The sequence below is a fragment of the Diadema antillarum genome, unplaced genomic scaffold (assembly GCF_040938485.1).
Source record: "Diadema antillarum isolate AM-2024a unplaced genomic scaffold, OU_Dant_1.0 scf00000060, whole genome shotgun sequence".
Classification (NCBI taxonomy): domain Eukaryota; kingdom Metazoa; phylum Echinodermata; class Echinoidea; order Diadematoida; family Diadematidae; genus Diadema; species Diadema antillarum.
In genome coordinates, this window is record NW_027270949.1 from 1,208,204 (window position 1) to 1,224,464 (window position 16,261).

Genomic DNA, 16,261 nt, shown 5'->3' on the forward strand with positions numbered 1-16,261 from the left:
TGCTAAAGTCAGACTTTGAGCATATGAGGACCTAGTTATATCATCCACCATTTCGCCCCATTGTGTTTTGATGACTTAAACTTTTTCGAGGGCAGTGAATCCAAATCTGGATAAACTATTGCATCCTTTAGGAATGGGAGATATTTAAGATGACCGCCAAAATGGCAGTCAAAATATCAAATTCTCATGTATGCCCTACAGTGTATTACCTCATATAACAACGAATAACTGAAAAAAAAATGATGATGTTTTACCCTATTTGAGGGTGATGACTCAATGTGGAGTTGATGCTAACGATTTCTTCTTTGGGAGCTTGGGACATTCAAGATGGCCAAAAATGGCCTAAAAAACGAAATTTTCAAATACTTTCTCAATGGGATGGGTATTGGTTTGGGTGAGAATTCAGCTTCTATCTCCATGAGATACTTACAAACCGCTTTATGAAATTCGAAAAAGCATATAATAAGAGGAACTCAGTGTGTATTTGATAAGCCTTTTCATAACTAGATCTTTTGAGATGGCTGCGAAAACGTTAAATCCTAATTTTCGATTATGTTTCCTTATAAGTGGTGAAGAATTGAGCAACAAATGTCTCCTTATGATAAAGTATAGAAAAAATAATGTCTTAAGTAATACAGGGGAGTGAGCACGATGTCAAAACTAATGATTCGAATTTGTATTATTTTCAGGTGCGGCGGCGGGAACATGTCAAATCATCAAAAATTATATCTGAAGTAGCCACATTGATGATCTTTACTGAGATATCCAATTACATGTGTTTATCTCGTAGTACATTGTCACGCGTATTCAAAAGATTGATTATGATACATATATCTGTGAGATGAAAGTCTGACACGTACGAACTCAGAGATAATATGATTAATGATTATTACATGCCAAAAAGACAAAAATATTGCTTGAAATATAAGAACCCTCAAGATGGCTATTAAGATGTGAAGTGAGCTTTTATCGTCTAGATCCTGTGACACGTGGGGGAAAAAGATTTTCATTTAAAAAACCAAGTACTGACGACTGGGCAACAGATCTATAATATAATGAGATTGTTTTTATATTCGAATTCGGATTTGGTGAAAATGACTGCCGATATAACCACTTATTTGTTGATTTGAATTAGAGTATTTCAAGGTGTGGAAATTTATTTGAGATTTTGCACTCCGTAGACCTACCTCTAACCAGAGAGAGCTATTCCTGCTTAATATATCAGTATTTTGTGCAAATATACTTTCATGCGGAGATTATTTAGCAAGTGGATTCAAACGAATCGTTAAGCCGCCTAAATCAATCCCCTTTAGTTCATGCTGTTTTATTTCAGCTCCCATTTTTATTATCCATGATTCCGGATGATTAAGCCTTGTACCTCTCACATAGCTCAAGTTTTTCAAGAAATTATATTCATGTAATTCATGATGCTCATGAACATTGAGCAAATGGGTGCATTTAGAGTTTGGTCGCGGGGATTTCCGTTTTTTGGTAGCTATTTTGTGGTCATCTTGAATATCCTTAAACCCTCACGGAGACAAGAATTGAGTCAACAAGACTGGTATCTCCCTTCTGGAAAGAACACAGTGTCCCACAGTGTGTTCACAGTGTGTTCACATAGTCTTCTTTGTGAAATGCTCTAATTTAAAAGCGTGAAGATTATTGCAGACGGTGATGTGGTTTTCAGAGAGTGTTCACATATAGAAATGCTTTATTTCACTTTGTGAATTGATGACTCACATTGTGTGCACACTGTTAGAACGCTCGAATGTAACAGTGGGGAGAGACTTCACACTGTGTTTCTCACACTATGGGACACTGTGTTCTTTCCAGTAGGGTCATCACCCTCGAAGTAGGCTAACCATCAAATCATTGTCTTCTCTTTGGTACTAAATTAACTGATGAGGAAATTCTAATATTTAATTTGAGTTTTTTGGCTGCAATCATGGACATCTCAGAAACCCTCGGAGATGCAAGACTTCACTGATAAAATTGTTTCAAATGGTTGTAATTTATGCATTTTTATTTGTTGCTTATAACTGATGCTTATGGTTGCAGTGACTTGTGATTTCATTAATTTTCATCACTTCACGGTATAATGGTGGAATTCACCGTGCATACAGTAGCTGTTGCTAGGTCGACTAAGACCCCGTGTACAGTGCGAGGCTCGGCCGCGGCCGCGGGCCGAGCCTACCTTCATTTCGGAGTAAACGCGCAAAAGGCCAAATGCGAGGCCGAAATCGCATTTGGCAACGCTGTGGAGGTGGTCTCGGCCGCGGCCGAGCCGCGGCCGAGCCCGGCCTTTTCTCAGTGTAAACGCAAACTGGGCCAAATGCGCGGCCAAGTTTAGTCTGGCTTTCAAACCCTCTGCCTGTACTATTTCACTATTCAGGATATTAACCCCCTCAACGTCGAAAACTAGTATAGTTAAAGGTGGTTTTATCCTGCAAAGAATGTTTTTTTCCTTCGGCAAAGGCCTTTGCCACGGAATTCAGTTGGCAAAGGGTCTGAAAACCAGACAATACCAAATTGCGTTTGTTTACAAGCAGAGCGCCACTACGACAAAATATTGAAAGGTTTGAATCAAAAGCGCGGCCGAGCCACTAGGCCGAGCCCGGCAGTGTAAACGGACAAAATTACGCGGTTCGGCACCGCAATTGAGGCTGGGCTCGGCCTCGGCTCGGCCTCGGCTCGGCCGCGGCTCGGTCCCGGCTCGGCCGCGGCTCGGTCCAGCCCCGCACTGTTAACGGGGTCTAAGGCAAACCTCTGGCTGAATGGGGGTTAGGGTTGAGGTTGGTAAGGGGGTGGTGATTATATGTTTATATGACTTGAGGTCCACATTGTATGGTATGAACTTCGGATCACCCAACTGATTACTTTTTGTTTCGATTAATAATTCATTATTGCTGATTGCATATTGTGAGCATACAAAAAGGATGAATATTTTGTTATGCAAACTAATATGGATATCAAATAAAGATTCTCAAAAAAGAGTGTCCGTGTGTGTTTTGTTGTCTTCGTGTGTGTGCGTGTGTGTGTGCGTGTGTGTCTGTGTGTGTGTGTGTGTGTGCCCGCGCGCGTCCGTATGTCTTGATATCTGTCGAGGAAGAACATTGCAGAAACCTCGGAGATTTATCTTCTTTTTTTTTTATAAAGCTGGCAATTTGGCAGTGTAGGTTACCTTGCTTCCAGCTCGATCCACCACTGAACTGATACTCGATTAACAGGTGTGGTGGCTCAGTGGTTAAGGTCACACACTCTCAATATTGACGTTCATGGTTCGCGTCACATGAAGGCAGTTGTTGTGCTGTCGGATATAATATTTCCATTGTTTCGTCATTCAGACAGTCTCCTGGCTTTTGCTTTTATTTTTTTTTCACATGTTTATTTTCTTTGATATTTAAAAGAAATGAATTGAAAATCTGGACTGGAAACTCCGATTTCATTTTGATTTTTCAATGCTGTAACTTTTTGCTTTTAGTTATTGTCATTCAAATCTCTCAACTTTTCACTTAATTACTGTTCTGCCATTAAACTCCTAGTGATCTGATACGATACGGAGACACACTAGGCTGCGTCTTCAACATTGATTGAAATTTACGTGCTGCATATGAAACAGTCGTAACGTCAGTTCACCGAAATGCTTTGTATTGAATATCATCTACCCTATACTTGATATTGACGGTAATGAGGAATCGTTTGTATGACATTCCATTCCGTCTCCACAAAGATAAACAAAAGCTGGATAAGTTCTACGCCATACACGGAGCAATATATCTAATCAATTTTCACGCTCTATTCAAAAGATTGTGACCCGTGGACAAGTGAAAAGCTTTGGCTTATATTGTTCGATTGTTTTGATATTATGCATGGAACCATGACGTCAAATGATATTCCGCATATCATTCTCTTTGTCATCGTTGTAGTTCTGAGCAAATGGCTCATTGGACTGTTTCGAAGCTTTTGGCAGGGCAAGAAACAGCTTTCTTACCTTCCGCCCGGTCCGCCAGGTTTACCCTTCTTGGGAAACTTAGCGCTGGTCCGGACCGACATGCGTGTCGTGTTCAGTCGGCTGGCGGCGGAGTACGGTGGGGTGTTCTCTCTCCGTGTCGGACCGATCCCAGTGGTAGTAGTATGCGACGTGGAGGCGGTGAATGAAGCTTTTCTAGTACAGGGAGACGCGTTCGAAGATCGTCTGATGCCGCCCCTTCTGCATTACGCTATTGGGACTAAAGGTATGAAAGACAACAAGCAAATTTTCCATGTTTAATATGGGGAGAGGGTTGTCTAAAATAGACATTATCGGAACCGTGACAATCATCTCTCTGACATGTCTGGTGTGATTGGAAATTTCGAAGGCAATACTTAGGTAATAGGTAATAAAATGGTAGTTAAGATCAATTTAATTTCAATTCAATAGTTTATTTATTTCCATCATCAAAAAGAAAAGAAAAGAAAAGAAAAAACAGTGTTCTACTCAAAAAGCCAAGCTTGTAAGACGTGGAACACTGGAACAAAACAACAAGAGCACCAATCAAATCAATAAAACATTCATTTTCAATTCTTCTATATACTATTGTACATTTACTAATAGATATATGATGCTGATACTGAATGCTGAACAATACTTAGTAGGATTTTAGAATGCAAACATATAAACTATATAACATATCACATTTGTGGCACAGACACTATGGGGCCAGGTATGCCAGGAAAATTGAACGGAAAGGAAGATATGCAATCGGCCACAAAAAAAAAAAAATATGACGACAACAACAACAACAATAATACAAAACACAGAAATAACAGATATTGAGGAAATGCACTCAGACAGATACTGGACAACGAAGAACAAGGAAAGAGGAGCAGGGAAGAATAGAGAAGGAAAAGGAGAGGGATGGAAACGGTCTGTGGACACACTACAAAATCTCAAGGACAAATGAAACATGACGGGCTTTTTCATTAAACAGAATTAACTGGTATGATAGAAAACAAATATTTTTAAGTTTATACTTAAATGTAATTAACTTTACAGATTCTTTTAAATCATTATCTAGATAATGATTTAATAAGATAAGCCTAACATAGTTCCCATTTCACCGCAAACTTAATATTCATTATGACAATACTTATTGAAATAGTAACATGAATATTTACAACAGGGCTCACATCAAGAAATTGGCATATCAGACGATTTTCAAAATTTCACATCCTTTAGTACATAAATCAACAGCTCCATGTATAGATTTGTGGAATTTATTGTGGTCCTCGAGAAGAGAAACCATTATACTTCCAAAAACCCAAAGCAAATTAGACTGAACGAAGATGATAATATAGGAGCCTCACCTATTTCAGAAATGTAGTAATGTAATTTCATGACAATACCATGTGCTTAACAAGTTCACCTGTGTAGAATTTATGCATGCCTTCTTTTTTTTTTGCGACTGAGCCCCTACTTGTGCATTTTTGTTGTGAGGCTGCCATGTTATCATCTTTGTTCATTGTGATTTGTTATAAATTTGGAAAACACTCCTATTCCTCATCCCAATTACTGCAAATTCTGAAACTATGCACCCAGTGTAACAATTTATAGTAAAAAAAATTATATGTAAAAGTATGAAAATCATCTGGGGCTCTCCTTTAACCATCTGAGTACCAAATTAGTCTCTTCTCATTATGCAGCCCTGCATCACAAAACCAACAAAAAGTCGCCAGTTGAGGGCAGAGTATAAAAGAGCAGACCCAAAGCTTTAAAATGATGTATAACTCAATTCAAAAGAGCCCCCTAACTTACCTAAATCTTGGGGAAAAAAAAGTACACTCGGGAAAAGTGTGAACTGAGAAAAGAGACTCTGAAGTACAGGGTCTATTCAAGCGCTTAATCTTGCACGAGGCCACACTAGCTGTGCGGTGAAAGGGACAAAACACAGGATATCAACGGGAGCAACAACAATGAAGGAATTATCAGATTAAGCTGAAATTGGGCATGTTCTATCAACACATTCTGTCAATGATTGATGCGAACTTACAAAGCAGCAGCGTTATAGTTTCGAAAGTTATTAGACTTCAAAGTGGAGAGTGTACAAAGGATTTTAAGAATGAAAAGGGGCCTCTATCCGTGTGATACTCTCCCCGCAAAAGGGGTTGTAGAAAAACCGCTGAAACACACTTTCCCATTCGTGTTATGATCTCAAACTAAAGGATAATGTAGGAGAAGGATAGCTCTTTCGGAAAATATGAAAAAAATCAAGATTGCCTTACTTAACCCATTTTGCCTGTTTCGAGTTTTTACGTAAAATCAAGGGGTGCAACTTTGTGTTTGTTTTGTGGTGCACGGTCGTCACATACTACAGGGTTGTGTGTGAAATTTGTGCATATTTTTGACTCATTGGCAGAGAAAGGATTATAGCAGCATCATGGATATGGCCTGAGGTGACAATACAGGTCATTAGGTGAACTAAACAAATACATCACAGAACATGTATGGCAGTAGAACATGGAAGGAATGGAGGTCTGTAGAATAGATCAGGAAATGATCATTTGTGCTACAGTGGCCTGTGATTGAGACATTGTACAGAAACAATACAATGGGCCTGTATCGCGCTGACTGCGGTAAGAATCAAACTAAACAAACCTGTTCAAAATAATTATATTCTTTGCAAAGAAATTGTTTTTTTAAACAAAGTTAGGAAAAGCCTCCTTACCATTGAGGTTGTACGTCAGCAAAGATGTGTTATTGGAAATATAATTTCATTTGAATTGGAGTATATTGAATAAATCGTTATCCAGCATTTCTCAAGCATACGGACACCCGAAGAATCATTCTGCACACATTCGTTTTAAGAGCACTTTTTGTACGTTATCCTTTTGTTACTTTTTACCAGATACATACGCACACACGCACGCACGCACACACACACGATATATATATATATATATATATATATATATATATATATATATATATATATATATAGTTGAGACAATGTAGATAACAGAAGATGTCGCATGACACCGGCAGAGTTGTGAAACTTTCGACCGTGGTCTTCCTCAGCTTTAATGTCTGTTTGTGAAACGAAATATATATTTTTTAGCATAACAAATCTGAAGTCATTAACACAATATATTGAATATAAATTGAGCATGGGTTAATAGTTACATGACATACTTGGCAATATTTTTTGGCACTTTGCAACACATTCAACAATGTATAACTGCAAATGAGTGTATAGTGAGTAGATATAGCATACAAACATATCATACAATAAAAATTATCAAACATATATCATAAATAATGTAATTACCTGCTAAGCAGACGTTTGCGTTGCCTGGATGTCTTGTGGCTGTCTTGTGGCGGGATGTGAGTGATCATGTGATATTGGGGGAAGGTTTGTGTGCTTAGCAGGTAATTACATTATTTAGTTTATTTATGATATATGTTTGATAATTTTTATTGTATGATATGTTTGTATGCTATATCTACTCACTATACACTCATTTACAGTTATACATTGTTGAATGTGTTGCAAAGTGCCAAAAAATATTGCCAAGTATGTCATGTAACTATTAACCCATGCTCAATTTATGTTCAATATATTGTGTTAATGACTTCAGATTTGTTATGCTCAAAAATATATATTTCGTTTCACAAACAGACATTAAAGCTGAGGAAGACCACGGTCGAAAGCTTCACAACTTTGCCGGTTTCATGCGACATCTTCTGTTATCTACATTGTCTCAACTATAATTTCACTTAAGATGACAGAGGCGTGCGGTAGGAATATCAGCATCATCACACTATATATATATATATATATATATATATATATATATATATATATATATATAAATTTATATATCACAAATTGTTGCGTTACGTTTATTTGAACTTCAAAATTCGCATTAGTAAAATGAAAACGACTATACAAAATTTAACGGGACATAAGTCAGGACACCATTAGAACCAAATCTGCTTATGATCTGGCCCTTTTAACACAATTATTAAATTGTAGGGCCTACCAATTCTGAGTAAACTTAAGAAATCATACAGATATGTGGCCAAAGCACACACACGTACACACAAATTCACACGCACACCTTCTTATATGAGAGAATGAGAGTGGAAAAGAGAAGGAAACAAGATAAAGACATATCACAAGATGGAACAAGTTTAGAAGGTTATACAAAAAAATAAATATCAGAGTGGAATCTGATTATGTATATAGCTTTTAAACTTTAAAATTGCACAAATTTTGTGCATGAGCTTCTCCGAAATATTTACGAAATTTGATGATAAAGCAAAAATGATTCTTTTTACATAATAATCATCCTTAGTGTAACTTTAGCAACTTTCAGTTCATCGGGTACTTACAATGAAATTACTACAAGTTTTATTGAAAGACAGAATTCCATGATCAGTTTCAACCTTTTACCAAGCAAATTCGTTGAAGTGGGGATTCAAATTAAAAAAGATACCATTCGTTTCGTGTCCATTGGTCATACAATTTAACTCAAACAACAATTAATTTCGCGATTTCGCTACTTTTGTTTTCGTGTGATCAAAAAGAATATTTAGGACAATTCCTGTTACAGCACGCAATGTTGTTTTTGAGCGATCAAAAGTATTACTAGGTAAACAGTTTCTTTAATATACGGAGGAATTTGACATTTTCGCAATCAAATTAAAAAGTCACAGCCGGTCACTTTGTCACGTGCATTTATTTTTCGTTTTTAGGGAGTTTTTACTTTATTCATTCAATTACAATCACTGTGTACGATATACCCGCTTGGATACAACACACATTTCCATCTACATTACATGCAGGATATACACAAAAAAGTGTGAAAAGATTTCACACCGTGTTTACAGTTTTCATATTATTTTCACATTGTGTTCACAATGTGTTTTCCACACTGTTGGACACTGTATTATTTCCTGGGGGGATTGCAGCCTGTTGGTGTATTTTTTTTTTCAAAGGTTGATATGAAAGAAGTTTAATTTGTGTTCTTCACATCCTCAAAAATGAATACACTACAACTGCTTGAAAGACGTTAAGTCGATGTTATTCACAGGGAGTTTTGCCTTTGACAACGGACCTGTCTGGAAAGCACGCCGTCGCTTCGGGCTGAGTGCAATGAGAAACCTGGGAATGGGCAAAAGCAGCATGGAGCGACGAATTACTGACGAGGCCAGAATATTGTGCGAAAGCCTAAAAAACAACCGGTTGGGGACCTTTAACCCCATTGGTCTCACCACCAACGCAGTAGCGAACGTCATCTGTAGCATCAGCTTCGGAGAAAGGTGGGTCTTTTAAGGACTTTGAAGACGAATAAAGGCGTATAGACCCAGGCGCTTTTGGTAGAAGACAACGTTACCCCGCCCCCTCCCCCCAAACACACACACACACACACACACACACACACACACACACAAAGAAATAATCACAAAACTCATTTCGAGCAGAGATCGGAGGGAAGGGGGAGGGATGGTGTTAAGGAGCATTGTCTCCCTGACCCAACCGGAAGCACTTCCCCTGAAACCTCTCTAACCCTATAGTCACCCTCTCCTTCCCTTTATAATTTCAGTCTCGCTTTAAAATATTCCACGTTCACTTTATTCATAGAAGTCTGCCCATTTACAATACCAGCTCAGCATGTAATGTGTTTATACATTAAGAAAGAAATGTTTTTGGAAAAACTTATCAAGCAACTAATCAAGCACATGATTTACCTGGTATAACCAGGGAATTGGTATAACAGGACACAACAATAATTCATACATAACTCCATCTCAGCCTGCATCCCTTTCAAGAAGGTTGGAAGTCGTCACTAATTTCCTGAGAACTATCATAGTAAGTGTGAAGTTTAACAGAAAGGTTAATTACCATTCCTTCCTCAAACCTGAGTTCGCTGGCTGGCGTTTAGAATAAATGCGAATTCTCGTAGCTTGCTTTTTCCCCCATCTATCAGGTTCGATTACGACGACCCGGTATTTCAAAGCTTCGTAGCCAACGTCCACAAGACTGTATCGTCAATCTCGTTCTTCTCCCTCGGCAACGCGCTGCCCTTTCTCTTCTACTCACCCCTGTATTCCGACTTCCGCTATCTCATCGACTTCATGAAGGACACGGTGCAGCGCATCGTCGGCGAACATCGTAAGACGCTCGACGAGCACGATGTCCGCGACATCATCGATCTCTACATCTTGGAGATTCATCGACAGCAGAAGTGCGGCGAGGAGATCGTTTTCGATAAGGACAGGGCGTGGCGGGGCATTTTTGATCTGATTGCAGCCGGCACAGGCACGAGCGCCACTCTTCTCTGGGCCTTCCTTTTACTTGCAAAATTTCCCGACACAATGAAACAGGTGCGTAATACGTGTCATGATTATGTATGTATATATCGTATCCATAATGATGATAATCACATGTGTACAACATCATGTCAATAAACGCTATCACATGGATCTCCTGGGCTGTCACATGGAATGAGCTGAGACACAAAATACAAGGAAAATATAGTTATAACAAGCTCATGTCCTAGTGTGTCATAGAAATATGACAAAATAGCATCTGAATGTAGTTTACGCGATGCAGCAATATACAAACTTCATAATTACCTATTCAACACCATAAAAGGTCAATTTGCGTACATAGAAAGTAACATTTTTGAAATGATTCCGAAACATTTATGTCTATCTCAAATATAATGTTAGGTTGTTGTTTTACTATCTTATCTCTCTTACTATCTCACTCTCTCTTCTCTCTCTCTCTCTCTCTCCCGCCATTTAGATTTCAATATGTTTCATCCGAGCTTTGTTACTCTCTCTCTCTCTGCTCCCTCCTTGCCCTTCAGCTCTGCTTATTCCGCTCTTTGAAACTTAATCTCATTTTCTATATTCATTTCATTTCATTTAGCACCATATCCATCTCTCTACCTGTCATAAAATGTAGCCTATGTACAAGAGGGAGAGACAGAGACAGAGAGAGAGAGAGAGAGAGAGAGAAAGCGTTATTTGATTTTTTTTCCTTATAAATCAAAGCGGAATACGTAACATTAGTGACATGATAATATCTGTAGGTTACCTACACTGTAACAGAAAATGTCACCGCACTCTTTTGTTGTTGTTGTTGTTGTTGTTGGATTGACAACCATGAGGTCCAAGATGAGATTGACCGTGTTGTCGGTGATCATCGATCTCCGTCGATGTCGGATCAAGACGCTATGCCTGTGACGATGGCCACGATTATGGAGATTCAGCGATTTCGACACGTGGCTCCCCTTGGGGTGCCGAGAAGAACCAACAAGGAGGCCACCATCAAGGGATACCGCATCCCGAAAGGAACAGGTATACGGCAACAGGTGCACAGAGAATCAGTCTATAGTCCACATTGTACATTGTAACGAACACTTTTTGTTTATAATATGGGACTACGTTAAAAACATAGCTATTGCTGTCAGCGACTCTTTGAGAAAATTGCTCTCTGGAATATTTTGGTAAGAGATTTCTGGCTATTTTAGGTCTTCTAACAGAAGACAATAGAAGACAAATACAAAAGACAAATACAGAAGACAATACAAAAGACAAACGGAGTGTTGAAGGAAATAAAAGCATCATTACACTCAAAACATAAAGAAAGTGAGGATTAATTGCCTTGCCTAGGAATAATGTGCCATGAATAATTGGAAGTTAACAATGGAACAGCCCATTCATTACATTATAATGGAAATCGCCAGGTCAAAGTTCTTACAGAATAGGGCCTACACAACAGGCCCTTTGTTTTGGAAAGAGTGAGACACAAACATAACCAATGTCATGATTTTTACTTTGTACATATATACCAAACTAGATTCACCTCTTAATCCTAAATGCCCGGATGCAATAACGATGTATGGAGTACCTTAAGTGTACAGGGACCAAGACAATGAAAAAGAGCAAATTAACTGAAGAAAATTCTGTACATGTCTGTATATATATGAAAGGTAATAGCAGATGTTCTTGAAAGTAGAGTTCTCCTCAGTCAAGATGAATTACCTATACACCAGATCGAAGGAATTCAACTAAACCAGCCATGATGGCAATACTTCACTGGAAAAAAGATTCGTATTAGGTTTAACACCACTGATGTTAAGTCTGAGACAAACCCGCGAGTTAATACAGGACAAAACCCACAGGTGTAGAACGTATCTTGTGATGGCGTTGAAAAGTGTTCACCTGGCACTTCGATCGTGGTGTTAATTTGACACTATACGACATGTAGCTGGTAATTATTTAACAGTGACACTACATAGTGTGAATGTGACATGGCTGATATTAATTTCAGTGATAGAACACCCACCCAATGTGAATAAGAATACACACCCTCTGGTGTATACTGTGGTTTAAATGTGTTCACATTTTTTCTCAAATATTAGATACATTATCGGGAAGTTTGTCTTGTTCAAGTTCAAAATCAGCAAGAAGAACGGGAACTATATTAAAGTGACACCCGTGTGTGTTCATGTAACACCACAAAATGAGGTTGCAAGCACCGGAAATTCAAAACCAGCTCGGTGTTTGGTATTCAACACTCTACTTTTTGCAGTGTTTGCTTTTTATTGTATGTTTTCACCATCCCTCAGCTGTGATAATGGACCTGTGGGAGCTGATGATGAGCCCGAAGTACTGGGACCAACCGGAAGAGTTCCGTCCTTCTCGATTCCTCAGCGAAGATGGAAAGACCGTACTGGAACCAGAAGCCTTCATACCTTTTGGTATCGGTGAGTGACATCTATTGGCGCAGTCAGACTGGCTTAAGATCAAGAATATTAAGTTCGCGATCTTCTAAAAATCTCGAAGTTTTGCCAGTGCGACCGAAAACCTTTCGCGAAACATCCCGCGAAACTTCTCGCGAAACTTTTCACTCCAACTAGGTATATTTCCCTCACCCCCGCCAAATTGTCTTCTTTCTTGCGCGCGCGTACCAATGACCAAAACTTCTTGATAAAAATTTTGCTGCCAGAGTGTGACTGCACGACAAAAGATCGCAAAGATTTGGCGATCATTAACTTCTAGATATTTTGCCAGTCTGACCGCACCTTACATTTCTTTTTCCGTTGCGTCAATACATGATGTATATGCCCCACTATACCAACCACAAAAAGTGAGGAAACTCGCCTTTGATCGACTATATCTGAGCCCCTGTTGAGTGTGGGGTCATTGCTCTGCATCCAGACGGACACTTTCATCACCCTTTACCGAAACTTCCTTCCGAACTTTCGAAACAACACCAATATGTTATGTCCTGCGTTAAGAATATAATATCAAGAATAAGGATATACATGTACTAATCTACAGCGTACTGATTTTATCAAGAACGGCATTTTCCTATCTTCTTCTTAACAGGGAGTCGGATCTGCTTGGGGCAGCTGTTGGCTAAGATGGAACTCTTCCTCTTCTTGACAAACATCCTCCAGCGCTTCAACTTGGAGCTAGCGGACGAAAGCCTTGACGTGAGCCTGGAAGGGCGGGCAGGATTTGCCCTGGCCCCCCTTGATTTCAAGCTCAGTTTCAAGCAGCGCTAGTCCGTGGTATGGTCCGTAACATGCTATCCTCATGCTTACGGCTTTACACAATCGCAAAATAGATGTTGATCTGTTACCACGTCTTGCCGGCAACAACAACGACAAGAACAACAACAACAGCAAAAAACACACCTAAAATAAACCTGAAAGATTATCTATACACACGAATGAACTTCAAAAGAAAAGAATAAGAAATGATCTTTCATTGATATAATATTCAACGGGGTCATCCAAAAAAAAAAAAAAACCCGACACTCGAGTCATACGCCCTACTCGTACCACATTGAAATAACGTTCGCCGTACATGAGTCCAACACTAGACATGAAGACAAAAATGGCCCACGAGACTGACACTGCGTATGTATCAAACCCCTTGATATGTCGGTGTTGATCGTAGGCTCTTTTTGCGTATTGTCAAGTTGTTTAGTCACAAGAATAATTTCTTCACATCGAAACAGCTACATTTATTGTACAGGTCACATCAGGACAGCCAACAACACAGCACAAGACACACACGCTCAAGCACACTGACACACAGCACAAATGCGTGAAAACCCTGAAGCCCTGATTTTGCTTAGAAAAACGTAATTTTATTTGCATAACGATTGTAGTTACCACATAAATATGCCTATTAGAATTTCCTTAATCCTGGGAAGTAGATGTAATACTAATGAGCCTATAGATTATATTTTCATTACATGTAGATAAAAAGAACAACCAAAACATTTATGCTAATCTAATTAGTTTGCTTGCTTTTGCCTGCATATTTACATACATCAGTTAACAAAGGTGTTAGCTGTCCATTATAGGTAAATTTTGGATATAAAAGACATTTATTTTTGCAGATTGTTTATCAAGTGATTCACCTCTAATAAATTTCGTTTTTGATAAACTCACTCTTTTCCACTGCCATATAGGATCCCTAGTTACCTTTTTTTGTCATCCTTTCTATGTATAGTGTATTGTTTTTCTTATGACTTTATACTTGCATTCGTGCATACATAAGACGTTATGAGTTGTATATCTTCGTCATATTGTTAAAGCAATATACAATTCGTCCAAATGTATACTTTGAATTACAGGCATTACCTTTTGTTGGACGAAAACAAAGTATGATTGAACTGAATCGAGTTGATCTATAAAGCTATTAATCCTACTTGACTTGATAACAATTGCAAGTACAACCCTTTTTATGAACTTTACAAAGAGCTCATGAAATGCAAAATACTTGTTACAAAGATGATAATACCAGAACATATTTCTTCACAAGGTAATTAGCTCTTTCTGTTATTTAATTCAAACCTTGCTACTACGATTTAATTAGATTTGACTATTTCGTTCGCTTGTTTCTTTGCATAAAGTTCCTCGTTTACTTGGGCATGAAAAAAAAGAAACACGCACTTTTTGTAATGAGGCACTTTTGTTCGCAGGTTTCACTTGTTTTTGGAAGAAATATTTTGGCAATAGCCAAATGGTAATTATGTGATAAAAACCTAAAATGGCATAAAATTATAATATAGGTTTTTATCACCTCATAACCACTTTCATGGGTGGCTATTGCCAAAATCTGTAAAACTATTCATGTTGCTGCTCGTGACAAGTCTAGCTTCAAAAATCATGCAAAAAAAAAAGACGCCAAGTACAAATGATTAATCAATATTCCGAACAAAGAGGATGCTTTCATGGAAGGGCTACTTTCAAATTGAGCAACCCATATTAACCATCTTTGCAATAGTGTGTTCAATTTGCTTTTTCGATGGACTGTGTGCTCTGTGGTTCCATAGCTCCAACTATTTACAAGTTACTGACTCTTGTTCGAACTAAAGTATCACTGCAAAGATAATGAGAAGGCAAAATTCGATGTAAAAACCTATCATTGTAGAATTTTAGTGATGTACTATATGCTGCATGATATAATTACATAGTAATCATAAGTGATCATGTGCCGTCATTATATTATTGAATAGTTTTTAATCATCCTTCTTCTTACCTAAAATGTGTTGTGTACAATTTGCTTTTCCAATGGACTGTGTGCTGTATGATTCCATAGCTCCAACTATTTACAAGTTACCGACTCTTGTTCGAACTTAAACATCACTGCAAAGATTTAACGAAAAGGCAAAATTCGATGTAAAATCCTATCATTGTAGAATTGTAGTGATTATGCTGCATGATATCATTACATAGTAATCATAAGTGATCATGTGTCGTCTTTTTGTATTGTTGAATAGTTTTTAATCCTCCTTCTTACTTAAAATATGTTGTTTTGGGGGTTAAAAGAACGCACTACGAATATGCAATTAGCAATGCCTTACATCTTAATGTATTTATATGTAATGAGTGCATTATATTTCATTCTGACGTTTTTCACTAGCAAGACTAGTCGAGATGTTCTTATACATAATGATTTGGTGCTGGTTCTGTTATATGTATCGATTTCCTTGTTTCTATGTTGCTGTTTTTTGGTTTTGCTTTTACGTCTTGAATCATTTATGTATATACAAAATATGTTTTCTTTCATTTAGTTACAGTAAAGTTTTTGCATTTTTTAACTCACTGTTTTGTATTATTTATGTTTTGATTTTTTTACCTTCGTTTTGTTAGAATACAGAGCTCTCAAAAGGCTACCCTGTTTTTTGATAAACCGGAATGAATACATAGATCATAGATAAATAAATAAATGAATACTTAATTTCCA

At 38.0% G+C, this 16,261-nt stretch overlaps 1 protein-coding gene across 1 annotated transcript; it reads left to right on the forward strand.

Moving 5' to 3' along the window:
* The first annotated feature begins 3,877 nt into the window (after window positions 1-3,877).
* LOC139715997 (cytochrome P450 2U1-like) lies at window positions 3,878-13,563 on the forward strand. Its single transcript, XM_071627555.1, has 6 exons — window positions 3,878-4,235; window positions 9,073-9,301; window positions 9,970-10,366; window positions 11,158-11,347; window positions 12,622-12,759; window positions 13,385-13,563. The coding sequence occupies exons 1-6, from the start codon at window positions 3,878-3,880 to the stop codon at window positions 13,561-13,563; spliced, it is 1,491 nt and encodes a 496-aa protein (XP_071483656.1).
* Window positions 13,564-16,261: the final 2,698 nt, after the last annotated feature.